This window comes from Xyrauchen texanus, chromosome 19 (genome assembly GCF_025860055.1).
Source record: "Xyrauchen texanus isolate HMW12.3.18 chromosome 19, RBS_HiC_50CHRs, whole genome shotgun sequence".
NCBI classification, from domain to species: Eukaryota; Metazoa; Chordata; class Actinopteri; order Cypriniformes; family Catostomidae; genus Xyrauchen; species Xyrauchen texanus.
The window spans coordinates 38,441,772-38,455,717 of record NC_068294.1 but is presented as its reverse complement, the minus strand read 5'-3'; the positions used below and the strand labels follow the sequence as shown (position 1 = coordinate 38,455,717).

The following is a 13,946-nucleotide window of genomic DNA, read 5'->3' as shown; positions in this document are numbered from 1 at the left end:
TCATTATCTTTTTAAACATATTTTGGTCCCAACCTGATCTTACCTTTTACCTTGACTCTACAGCAACAGCAGGTGCACATTTCTCACACTAAGTTTCTGCTAACACAAAGCTCTACTACTTTCTTTTGCTAATGGTTAATGTTATTTGTAGCCTACATCTGTTACCAACATTTAAAATGAACTGGGTTACAGCAATGAATTTGCGGCTGTTTTGTCCGTTGCTAGTGTATTTTGTCGTTTTGGCTCCGGCAATGTATTTTGATTTGGGAAAACAGGAGGAAAAATGTATCATTGAGGAGATTCCAGAGGACACACTGGTGACAGGTTAGTAAGGCTGAATGTTGTAGATAGTATCTGATCGATAGAATATAGTGCATATACATTACATTAACTGAATACTGTGCAGTAACAGGAGAAATGTTCCTGTCAACTCTTCTATAGGCAATGTAATATTACACAACTTGTTCAATTCAAATTTTATAAAAATTATATATACATACGCCATTTTAAGACCAGTTTCATAAAGCTTCAAAGTGTACTTTCAATGCACATGTCAAACATTTGTTGTTGGCTTAACATGCTTGTGGACTTACTCTGAAGACGTTTAGTCCTCCGATGGAGAACCTTCTGTTAGAATAAATGAGTGCATGCTGTCCAATCATCAAGATAAATGTTGGAACCAAACATCTGCATGTTACCATCTGGAATGTACTTAACCTTAGATGAATGATGTGATACATCTGGCACATTCTGATCTAGAAAATGTCCTTAAATATAACAACTTAGCAATCATAGACAATACCATGACAGTGGTACATAATAGTATTCATTTAACTTTAATTTCCTTTGCGTATGCAAAATGTAGAACATTCCTGTTAAATATCATCATTATAAATGAATTAAAACCATGGAAATGTGTCGACAAAATAGCGATTGGAACTAAAAGCAGTTGGAAAAGTAGGTTAAATATTAGTTTTCCAGTTGGTCAGAGGTGATGACACTACCCCTCATAACATTCAACACATAAAACTAGGCCTTACATAATGATTGCAGTATTTTAACTTTGTCAGGTCACATTAAAACAACATTTAAATGAATTATGCCAATTTATGTTCAATTACTGATGACAACATGAGGGAAAATATTAGATGTGGCCTTATATTTACTCTATTATCTAGGTAATTCCGCTTTATGTGTAATGGAGCACCCACTGTAGGCAGGGTCCTGTACTGCACATAAAAAATATGTCAATAGCTCTTTTGCTTTCTCGCTTTAGGTTTCTTCCGGGTAGAGTATTGGGATGAAAATAAGAAGGCCAATACCCCACACCTTGGTTTAACCGTCACTGTGAGAGATCCACAGCATTCGGTCTGAAGAATTATTCTCTTCCTGTACTCATGATATAGCTTAATATTATATTTGTTTACTAGCACTACCTGGGATAACATCTTCTATTTGTGTTGTTATATGCAGGTAATCTTGTTAAAACGCTTTGGGAGATATGGAAAATTTACCTTTACGTCCCATGCTTCGGGTCAGCATTTCTTATGTATGAAATCCAATTCAACCAGGTTCTCTGTGTTTGCTGGTGACCGCTTGGTGAGTTCGGCGATTCTGCGAACCAGACATGGAATTGACAGGAATAGTTAATCAAAAAGGCAAACCTGTATGACTTTCTTTTTTCCATGGTACAAAAAAGGAGAAATTGCATTGGCTTCAGAAGACTTGGAATATAGTACACAAGTCATATGGACTTCTTTTATGTTCAATGCATGGTGGTTATTTTGGAGCTTGTCAGCCCGAGTCCCCATTTACATTCATTGTATAGAAAAAAGTGACCAGTACATTCTTCAACATTTCTCCTTTTGTGTTCCGCAGAAGAAAAAAAGTCATATGGATTTGGAATGACATGAGTGTGAACAAATGATGGGAGAATTTTCATTTTGAGTAAACTTGTTTTTAACATGCTTAGAATGTGCGATACAGGGCTTATTTCATTTGTTTTTTGTGCACAGAAAGTGCATTTAGATGTCCAAATGGGTGAGCATACCATTGATCCTAGTGCTGCCAAAACAAAAGACACTATGAATGCAATAGAGTACAACCTGCAACATCTCATTGACCAGATCCGGTACATTAGCAGGCAGCAAGACTTCCAGAGGGTAAGCAAACACAGGCAGTAAGTGACTGACAACAAATTGTTACCATATTAATTGCTGGCCAAAACTGGGACAATAACCAGACCAAGTCTCATCTGTCCATGCTTTCTGATGTGTTCTTACTCTCGGGTAATTATGTGTAATTTGTATCGGTTTATTTTTACTGTAACCAGGAACGTGAGGAGATGTTTCGTCAAATGAGCGAGGAAACAAATGGAAACGTTTTGTGGTGGGCTATTATTCAGACATCGATACTGCTCTCTGTTGGATTCTGGCAAATGAAAAGCCTTAAAGACTTTCTCATCGAAAAGAAGTTGGTTTAGTTTTATGAAATTAAGCCTGTATGTTCTGTATGCAATCTTGTTAGAAACATTTGAAAAAATACATGTGTGCAAATGACCGGATAGTTCACCCAAATAGGAAAATTCTCCCATCATTTACTCACCCTCATGCCATCCAGGATGTGTTTGACTTCCTGTCATCTGCTGAATATAAACAAAGATTTTAAGAAGAATATCTCAGCTCTGTAGGTCCATACAATGCAAGTCAACAGGGTCCAAATCTTGGAAGCTCAAAAAAGCACATAAATGCAGGATACAAGTAATCCATTAGACTCCGTAGGTTTATTTGTTTAATTTAATATTTAGTCCTTTCAGATGGAAAACATTTATACATATAAATGATGCGATCCAAAGTGCATTTGAACAGCGGTGAAACAATTTCTTATGATGTGTTACATTCATACGAGCAGACAGAGAAGTAAGTTTGAAGTAAGTTTGGAGCAGAAGAAATATTAAATAAACCTTGTGTAAATTGTCAGCTTTGCGCTATGCTAAAATGCTATTTCTAGCCATGTTACATGCACATGTTACCAGACATGATCATATTTTTTTTTATCAAGAAAATTCACGTTGGATCATAATTAATTTTTTCTAGTAAGACCTTTAATATTAGGGCAAAAATCGTATTCTTGATCATTTTTGTATTTTTTCTCTGTAAAAAATATCTAAAAATCCTTAAAACAAGATCAGTTTGATTTATATTGTTTTAGAAACAACACTGGATAAGATATTTCAGTTTTTCAGAAAATGTATTTTTAACATGTGTATTTTGTCTTACTGTACTGGCAGAGTTTTTATAATCAAAACAAGAGAAAAAATCTACCAGTAATCCAAAGTATTTAGAATACATCACTGACCTTGAGTAATCTAATGGAATACATTACAAATGTATTCTGTAATCTGTAGTGGAATACATTTAAAAAGTAACCCTTCCACCCCTGCTTATATTGTATGGACCTACAGAGCTGAGATATTCTTCTAAAAATCTTTGTTTATGTTCAACAGAAGAAAGAATGTCATACACATCTGGGATGGCATGAGAATGAGTAAATGATGAGAGAATTACATTTTTTGGGCAAACTATCCCTTTAAGGGATAACTAGTTTCATTCTGCAATGACCTTATTTCATAACTGGACTAGTTTCAATAAATTCATAAAACACTTAATTTTTGTGTTTTCTTCTACTCTACACCATGCTTTTGAAAAACTCACTCATTTAATTTACATTTTCCATCATAGTCACAACAAAAACAACAAATACTTCTAACTACTTAATTTGAACTAATTTAATTTCCCTTAGGTAAAAAGGTCAAATAAATGACAGTAATCATACAGTAGTTCTGGCAAAAATACAACAGTACAATTACTGTCACTACATACTGTAGCAAATCAAATTAAGTAATTAAACAAAATTACTTTTTACATCCCATATACATTTTTAGGCTCATTTTTACAGTAGTATTCAGATTATAGTTATACTTATAACTATATAATCTATATTTTAACTATATAATCATGGTTATATATAGTTATATAACTATAGTTTTGGAGGTAACCTAGTTATATGTTCTTATGTTTTATCTTGTTACTTATTACATATTACTATTTATTTAAAGGTTTAATGTCAAAGTAATGTAGCCTACAGTATGAAAAAATATTATAAAATAATACAAATATAAAACAACTTAAAGGAAGCAGGTTTAACATGATTATTTATTTATTTATGTATTTTTTATTATTATTTTTTATACAAAGCTTGATATACTAGTCTCACATGCAATAGAATTTTTAGAATTCCTTAAAGAATTTAATATATATATCAATATCTTTCTTGAAAATAAAAAAGGAAGGAGTTTTTTTTTTTTTTTTTACATTTTACTGAAAACACATTGGTCAACAAATAAATTAAAGTGATGTCAAAAATAGGAGAGCATACATTTTTTATTTTTTATTTATTTTGTGTGAAGGTTGCGTGATTTCGTCACAGTGACGTCCTCATTCAGGTTAACGTCAATAAATGAGAAATTCCGCTAATTATTTTGTTTAGCTAAGCAGCGAATCTATTAACTGTACAAACTACTGATATCAGTCACAGAGGATATTAAAGGGGGATACGGTATGTGTTTTATTATGTTTCACACACCAAATCACTTATCGTGAACTTTTCCCCTTTAGGGGAATTTAACCCTTGTTTTTATAGTTAGCTTAAACTCTCTCAACACACCTTTTTATCAAGCTAGCTAAAGTCACATGACCTTTTACATCTAATGACATTTATAAAATGGAATAACTGTTTGTAGAAACAGGTTATTTAAACATTTTTAATAATAAATCATAGGCATGGGGGCATCAGATATGTGCTGTGCCTATAAAGCCCCCAAATGCTGTCTAGGTTGGCAGGCAGTTCACTAGGCTTTAGAACACAGCCACAGTCATGTTGTTGTACTCAAACACAGAATAATGTCTTTCTGGATCTGCTGTAACTCCTGCTTCATTTCTCCTGGATCTGACCGTCAGCTCGCGGTCACAGACTGCGGTCATGTCATCTGTAATGTTTGCTTTCAGAGAGGTATTCATTTACTAAATACAGCATAAGGTCACATTACATATTAAGTTAAGCTTCGCATTTTTAACACTGGATATAAATGGCAATCATTTAAATTGGAGTAATCGACCCTTTTGCATTGAATTACAATGAGAAATTGATAAAAACGTTGATGTTCATGAATTGAACATCATGAGTAAGGATATACATCCCTCTGCTGGACATAATAATGTACTACAGAGTTTGTGTATCCTGTCTCCCCCCCACAGGACAACAAGGAGTGTGTCTTATTTGTCAAGTAAAGTGTCAGATCTGCCCACTATCTGATAAAGTAAGATACAAGAGATTTGTTCATTACAGAGATTCATCACTGCCTATATTTATCTTATAATTATTTAGTACACAAATTATTTTTAACGGCACTAATCTTTGTACTGTATCTTCACAGAGCAGATCAGACGTTCAGGCACTTTTTGCAGATATCAACGTAGTTGCAGTCAAATACTCTTCAGAGATAAGCAAAGTAAACATAGCGACAGAATGTACAATCTAAAAGAAGAATTATATTGCAGCTATGTGAATAAAACGGTCAAATATAGGCATGTTTGTTTTGTTTAGGTCTCACAATTCCAGACAAGACACCAGAAAAGATTAATGGCCCACAATCAGCAGAAGGTGAGTTTTCCATCCCATGATGGTTAAAATGAGAGGATATTGCTTTGAAAGAATGTTTAGATTTGGAGGCTATTTTGATGCATTTGTCAAGTGCTTCTTGATGAACATGCACATATTAACTCTGTGTCCTGAAACAAACTAATTTATGTCACAAACTCGGTAACCACAGATGGAGAGAATGAAGGAGGCTGGACAGAAAATGCAGCAAGAGATGCAGAAGATGTCCAAGTAAAGATGAATAATGGCTCATTACTGTAGTGCATTCAAATGTTGTGCATTTAGGGTTATTTGTCTGTATATTTTTCTATTTTATGCAGAACATTTGCAGAACAGAACGCCTACATTTCTAAGTTAGAGATGACTCTTCAACAACAAAGGTATTTTTGCATAAAGGTCTAAATAGATTGTTGTGCATAAGCACAGCGTATACAGTACAATGTCCCTACAAAGTATTTAAACCACACTTATTAGTCATTGCATTAGACACCAAAATATCATATACCAAGTGGCATTTGATTGTAGAAAAAGAACACTTTTCATGCAAAACAACAAAGTTTATTTGGTTTAAAACAATAGATAAAACTGTTTAAAATATTAATGTATTCGTACATGTTCTGCTTGTCATACCTAGTGGAACATAGCTAATGTGTTGAACTACACCTGTGGTTACTCTACTAGGACACCTGTGTGAACTTGAGTGAAACTGTCTTCATACATCCACTAAACATCACCTTGATTTTTGTTGATTTAAAAGTAGTATTTTAAGAATTGTCTGGGATAAGTGAAGAAAAAAAAAAGGTCTAGCATAATTTGTTTGCAGAGGCCACTTGGTTTGATATTATGTTTTCTAATGCAAGGAAATTCATAGATTATTAAAGGGGTCATGCTTTTTTTATTTTTTTTACTTGCCCTCTGTCTGAAACATGTGGTATTCTGTGCTGTCTTCAATATACACGCCCACTGTGCAATCATTAATAGCTATATGTCCCTATAGGAAATCTTTTTAACTTGTAATTAAGATCATTCCGACATGACTTGAACTCCCCAATAGATAATAAAATGATATAACTATATTCTGAAGAATGACTGTTAAAATTAATATGGGACATTAAAAGCTTTCTCATAGCTTTTCTACGCACTCTTCTTACATTCTAAAATATTTTAATCTCACGTTAATATTTCGTGAGCAATTATGTATTTCTTTGGTAAGTAACCATGGATTCGCTCCGTGTTAAAGTCCTGATCATGGTTTATTTTGTGACAAAAACTGCTGACTATACATTTCCTTACAAATCGACACGTACACATACAGATGAAACAGTAGTATTACATTTGTTAATCACCGGCATTCCTGTTGTGTCGATATACGAGGCAATGCTCATAATCAGAATGGCTCTCAATAGAATCCTTAGAGAAATGTGCTGAACAAAGGTTAGTCCTCATTCCATACAGGCTATGCAGAGATTCAGTTTTTCCACAACTAGGAACATAACAAAGTCTGGGGACTTTACTTGACATCTTAATATTTTTGTTTGTTTAAAGCAAACTACAGTAACAATAGTACCACTTTCAGAGTTTGAGTACCTCAGCCGTTCTCTCTATCAGTTCACAGCGAAGATTAAATATTTGGAGGCAGGAATAGTCAAATAAACACCCCATTCCTCATCACTATGGGGCTGATTTCAAAACGAGTCGTTTTCGCAAGGTGGCAACAATAAATGCTCTTTTTGACCTCTTGTCAAAATATCAAGGAAAATTGTATTCCAAATGACATGACCCCTTTAAGTGTAGCTTCAGTGTCCAAATACATTTTTGGTGCCATTATATGGTACATTTATGAACCGAAGCGCACACTGAAAATGAAAGAGTTTACTTAAGAAAAAAATTACCTAGGAAATAATTTCCATGCAGAAATGTCTTGTACATTTAACAGACCATATTTTCAAGTAAGGCTACACACAATTCATGGTGGCTTTAATTAGAAATTCCCAAGTAAAATTTACTTGACAACATCATGACAACATTACTTTATTAGACAACATCGCCTTGCTTTAATGGCAAAAGCAACAAGAGTTTGAGCTGTGCATGTAGATTTCAACACTTAGTGGACAAACACGATGACGGTAACATTCAACAGATAATTTGTTTTGATAATGAATGGATAATTTTGAGTAGAAAATTAGCTTTGAACTTAACAAAATTAGAAGCTACCATACGTAACAACGAAATCAACAATAAAACGGTTCAAATCAACTGACAAACATTGAAACATGCAAACTCATTAATTATTCAAGCTGGGAACACTTCACTAGTGAAGTTACATTTTTTATTTTTTTTATTTACCTGTGAAATTTACTCAAATAAGCTAATAAATTCAATATGACAAGGTTTTCTACTTTAGGATTAGAACATGATGATGCATTGTAAAGGTAACAAACAATCATAAATAAAGTTTACTTGTAAATTAGAGCATTCATTTATAAATATTTACAAGTTTACGCTTTAACTTATTCAATGTAAAAAGTACTTAATTTGTTCTGCTATATTTACTTTAAAAAATATATAAATTCAGTGAAGATTACTGTAAACAAGTACTCAGTTCAACATTTGCTGACAATTGCATTTTGTTTTCCAGTTCTCAACTGACAACACAGTTTAACCGAGATTTACTTCCAGAAAATCACTTGAGACAAGGTTCATTTTTGCATTCGTACAACCATAGAAATATTGTCTAATCGTCATTTAATTGTCCCTTTATAGATACATTTATGCACAGACCTTTTAAAATAGTTTATAGCCTCAGAGATGACCTCAACGTGCTATCATTGCCCAAATTGTTAAAATATTGTTGGTGACTGTAAGATATTTTTGCATTGGTAACTAAAAATAGAGTAGTCTTTGTGAGTTTGTATAGTGTTTCAAATGACTATTTTTCTGTTTTCCTCAGTGCCCTCTTCGACAAACATTCTGTATTCGTCTCCACTTTCAAAGTCACAAAAGATATCCACGACTAGCTTGTGAGTGTGATCAATTCTTATCTCTTTTTTAAGAACGGTTTTAAAAAAGATTAGAGAAAACTGAACTCCAAATGGAGAGACTAGAATTTTATTTACAGATTTGTATCCAGAATGGCTGTCAAAAAGCAATTTAGATTAAAAGTGAAACATGATTTCTTTTTAAATAGTTGATTCGTAATACTAAGGCATAATCGACTATACAGAGCTAATTATACCTAACTTCAAATGCAATTCAGCCATCAGTAATATGGTTGCTTTGAAAAATCATAAACATGCTATGTTAATGTTGTAGCAGCCAATAATGTAATAACTATTGTTAATGTAATAACTGCCAATAATGTAATACATTTTTGATAATTTTTTTATGAACCCAGCCAATAATCTAATAGCAGCCAATAATGTAAGAACTTATTACATTATGGGCAAAAAGTTATTACGCTATTGGTTCAGAAATGTTAAGAATGGAAAATGTATTACGTGATTGGAAGTTATTACATTATTGGCTGCTTCAAATGTCTATGAATTTGCCTCTGTTTGGTTTGTGATTGTAATTTATTTGGCTGTTCTATTTTAGAGCTGAAGGCATAGAAGTTGACACCAGGGGGCTCTCTCACAAAGTAAACTTCCTCTATACTTCTTGTATGATCGATGAATGGTACCTGGTTGAGTTTGTGTTGTTTAAGCCACTTTTCCCTGCATTTACTAAACTAAATCTCTCTTTCCGCATCTAGCGAGGTGTATTGAGTAGATGGCCACAACAGAACGTCTGCATAGGTTTGCCAACACTATACCAAAGGATAAACTGCAGTACACTATATACTGATGAGCCAAAACAGTATGACATTATCACTAATGTGCTGTTGGTCCCCCAAAACCAAAACAGCGCTACAAGACCCTTAAAGGTGTCCTGTGGTATCTGGCACCAAGACATTAGCAGCAGATCATTCAAGTCCTAGAAGTTGCAAGGTGGAGCCGTGTTGATCGGACTTGTTGGTCCAGCACATCCCAAAGATGCTCAGTCGGATTGAGATCTGGGGAATTTGGAGGCCAGGGAACACCTTGAACTCTTCATCCTGTTCCTCAAACCATTCCCAAACAATGTGTGCAGTGTGGCAGGTTGCATGATCCTGCTGAAAGAGGCCACTGCTATCAGGGAATGCCATTGCCATCAAAGAGTGTACCTGGTCTGCAACTATGTTTAGTTAGGTGGCACGTATCAAATTGACATACACATGAATGGCCGGACCCAGGATTACACAGCAGAACATTGCCCAGAGCATCACAATCCCTCCACCGGCTTGTCATCTTCCCACAGTGCATCCTGGTGCCATCACTTCCACAAGAAACGGCACACATGTACATTGCCGTCTACGTGAAAACGTGAGTCATCGGACCAGGCGACCTTCTTCCACTGCTCCAAGATCCAGTTCTGATGCTCGCGTGCCCATTGTAGGTACTTTCAAAGGTGGACAGGGGTCATCATGGGCACTCTGACTGGTCTGCAGCTGCGCAGCCCCATACGCAACTGGGTACGATGCACTTTGTGTTGTGGCACATTCCTCCTGTAACATCATTATAATTTTCTGTGACTTGTGCCACATAGAACTTCTGTCGGTCCCTCCTCAAGCCACTGTTGGTAGGTACTCACCACTGCTGACCGGGAGCACCCCACAAGCCTTGCCGTTTAAGAGATGCTCTGGTCCAGTCGTCTGGCCATAAAGATTTGAGCCTTGTCAAAGTAGTTCAGAGTAGTACTCCTGCCCATAAACCTTGCATTAAACAATTGACTACAATAACTGATTTTTCGCTTACCATCTAATCTACCCAGACCTTGACATGGCCTTGTTTAGAGATGATCAACTTTATTCGCTTCACCTGTGAGTGGTCATAATGCTTTGGCTCATCAGTGTATACTAAAGGATGTCTTTGTTGTAGTATGATCTATTTTTTTATTTATAATTCCTCATGAAAAAGTGGATGGTGTTTACAAGAGCTCTAAAGCAGAATAGACACTCATTTCACAATGATATCAAAGATCCATTCATACAGTTTAGTATAGTCTTTGTTCTGCAATGAATGGTTTCCTCCATTTAGGTACCAATCCTCACAGAGCATCAAGTCAGAGCACTGTGGGTAGCCATTCAGTGCCGTTCAGTGCCACTGTCAGGTATTTCTTACCCTAAAGAATGACTGTACTGTTTTGTATCTTGGAAAACCATTCTATCTTAGTATAGACGCCTGGAGTAACACGAGAAGTATCTCTTGCAGTTGGGAATTCTCCAGTGGTCTACAGGACCCTGTGATGAGTCCATCCCACCATGTGGCCTACCGCAGGGAATCGGCATGGGAAACGCCTGTATTCAAACAGCCCTCGGCCTACAAATACCCCTCCGTGTCCTGCCTGGGACACCCGCCATGACATAACATCCAGTCCAAAAGCAATACTGATAATTACATTAAAAATATTATTTTATGTCACAAAGCTGTGCTATTTCTGGCTTTGCTATGATGCACAACAGCAGATATTTTGAGTAAAACACATCAGACTAATTACTAGTGAATTATTTTAACCATCATCTACATGAGAGCGAATATACATGCGTTGACCTGTAATAGACTCTCTTTTGATGGTGCAATGCATTAAAGCTGCCTCTCTGTGCAAAACAAAAGACATCTGTGCTCTTGTTTTCATTAATGTTTCCATGTATTGTAGTAATTATCCACAGACCTTTGTTGATTGGTTTGTGAGTAATGCTATTTTGTGCATGACTCGCATTTTGTCAGCAGTGTGTGCTGTTAATCAAATCTAATATGTCCTCTGCAGCACTTTTTTTTCTAACGTCCTGATGCCATTTCACTGAGGTGTTTAAACCTTGTTCATAATGATTAAAATGGTGATTTTGATGATGTGCTTTTGAGTTTGTTTGGGTTTTCTTTTGGAAAGATGGAAGAAAAATATATTAAATACATTTTTCTAAACGCTCTGTTTTGGTGGAGGAGAATGTTGTTCCAATGTGAATGAGAGGCGTAAAAGTAGTAAAATAAACATATTAGAGTGCATGGCCTCTAATCTGTTTTAGTTTGCAAATTCTTTTTACCGTTACGTAACGCCATTGTTTTCCAAAGTATGCTGTAATAGAGACATTTTCGGTGAAGGAAAACATCATTCTAATATGTATGATATTCATAAATGTAGTGAAATTAATGCGTTTAAGAAAGAAACTTTGTAAACGACGCCTTTGTTTCCTAACGTCGATGTTCAAAAGTATGCGGTAATGAAAAGCATTTTCGAAACATTGCATTTTTTGGTGGAGGAAAACGCTGTTCTAATGTGGATGAACAATGTAAAGTAGCAAAAATTAACACGTTACTCAACGAAAACATATTCGTGTGGTTGTGGTCTTCATTTCCTAACATCAGCTTTTTTCAAAGTATGCGGTAATGGAGTTTGGAGTAGTAAAATAAACATATTAGAGTGCATGGCCTCTTGTTTTAGTTTGCAAACTCTGTTTACCGTTACGCAGGGGCGGATCTAGAAAAATATTTATGGGGTGGCGAGATGGGGGCAGGAATTTTTGAGGGGTGGCAACATATGGCAGACTTATATGTACTTAATTTAATCACGTTTATCACATTTTGATGAGAAATAGTATGTACACACTACAAAAGGGCACAGGCTGCCATTTACAAACTCATACAGACAAACTTAATCTCATGAAATCAATGTCTTGCATTTGAGGTTTTATGTGAAACAGTTCATATTAGGAATAAATGACCATACAATGTGATCTCACTTAATAGGAGATAGAAGTATGATTGAAGTAAGGGCATTATCACCGGAAAGGCATTAAGTCTCTTGCCGCTCTGGCGTCATCTCTTGCTGCATTCAGTGTAGTCGGACATTGGAGATTCGCGCTTGGAAATTGTCAAATTGGCCATAACTTTTAATTCTTTGCTGCCAACTTTTAATTCTTTGCTGCCAACAGCAGAGGTGGCATTTGCCACCCTATGCCACCCCGGTAGATCCGCCCCTGCCGTTACGTAACGTCATTGTTTTCCAAAGTATGCTGTGATAGAGCCATTTTTGGTGAAGGAAAACACCAATCTAATATGTATGAGAGGCATAAATGTAGCAGAAATACTGCTTATTTACACAAAAACGTTTTAGTGTGGACGTGGCCTCTGTTTCCTAATGTCAAAGTTTTCCAAACTATGCGGTTATGGAGAGCGTTTTCCAAACGCTGCATTTTTGTTGGACGAAAACACAGTTCAAGTATGTATGAGAGCCTTAAAAGTAGTGGAAATGCTTTTTTAAATGAAAACATTTTAGTATGGGTGGCGGCCTCAGCTCTCTAATGTTTAAAGTTTTTCAAAGTATGCGGTAATGAAAAGCGTTTTCTAAACATTGCATTTTTTGGTGGAGGAAAACGCTGTTCTAAAGTGGATGAACAATGTAAAGTAGCAAAAAATAATGCGTTACTCAACGAAAACATATTTGTGTGGTTGTGTCCTTCATTTCTTAACATAATTTTTTTTTAAGTATGTGGTAATGGATTTAGGAGTATTAAAATAAACATATTAGAGTGCATGGCCTCTAATCTTTTTTAGTTTGCAAACTCTGTTTACCGTTACGTAACGTCATTGTTTTCCAAAGTATGCTGTAATAGAGACATTTTCGGTGAAGGAAAACACCAATCTAATATGTATGAGAGGCATAAATGTAGTGAAATTAATGCGTTTTAAAAAAAAAGTGTAAACGAGGCCTTTGTTTCCTAACGTCGATGTTTTCAAAAGTATACGATAATGAAAAGCGTTTTCGAAATGCTTTATTTTTGGTGGAGTAAAATGTAGTTCTTGTATAGATGAGAGGCAGTAATGTAGCAGAAATACTGCTTTTTGTTTTAACACAAAAACATTTTAGAAACATTGCATTTTTTGGTGGAGCAAACCGCCGTTCTAATGTGGATGAACGATGTAAAGTATAGCAAAAATGTATGCGTTACTCAACGAAAACATATTCATGTGGTTGTGTCCATTTCCTAACATCAACTTTTTTCAAAGTATGCGGTAATGGAGTTTGGTTTGTTTAAAAGCCTTAGAATGAGCGATAGTATTAGTGATGCTCGCCACTAGCAAGCAGTTACAAACTGCCTACTGATATTCACAAACTACAGTAAACATTTGCCAAATTTGTGTTCTCTTTGCCTG

General features: G+C 35.4%; 2 protein-coding genes across 2 annotated transcripts; both read left to right on the top strand.

Moving 5' to 3' along the window:
- Positions 1-104: 104 nt before the first annotated feature.
- Positions 105-3,655, top strand: LOC127660176 (transmembrane emp24 domain-containing protein 11-like). The gene is made up of 5 exons (XM_052150285.1): positions 105-324; positions 1,277-1,368; positions 1,474-1,599; positions 2,016-2,162; positions 2,333-3,655. The coding sequence occupies exons 1-5, from the start codon at positions 132-134 to the stop codon at positions 2,480-2,482; spliced, it is 708 nt and encodes a 235-aa protein (XP_052006245.1). The 5' UTR covers positions 105-131; the 3' UTR covers positions 2,483-3,655.
- A 1,306-nt stretch (positions 3,656-4,961) lies between these two features.
- Positions 4,962-11,157, top strand: LOC127659811 (probable E3 SUMO-protein ligase RNF212). The gene is made up of 9 exons (XM_052149760.1): positions 4,962-5,070; positions 5,316-5,377; positions 5,495-5,569; positions 5,665-5,721; positions 5,891-5,949; positions 6,039-6,098; positions 10,192-10,267; positions 10,833-10,900; positions 11,007-11,157. Exons 1-9 carry the CDS (start codon positions 4,962-4,964, stop codon positions 11,155-11,157), a joined length of 717 nt encoding a protein of 238 aa, XP_052005720.1.
- Positions 11,158-13,946: the final 2,789 nt, after the last annotated feature.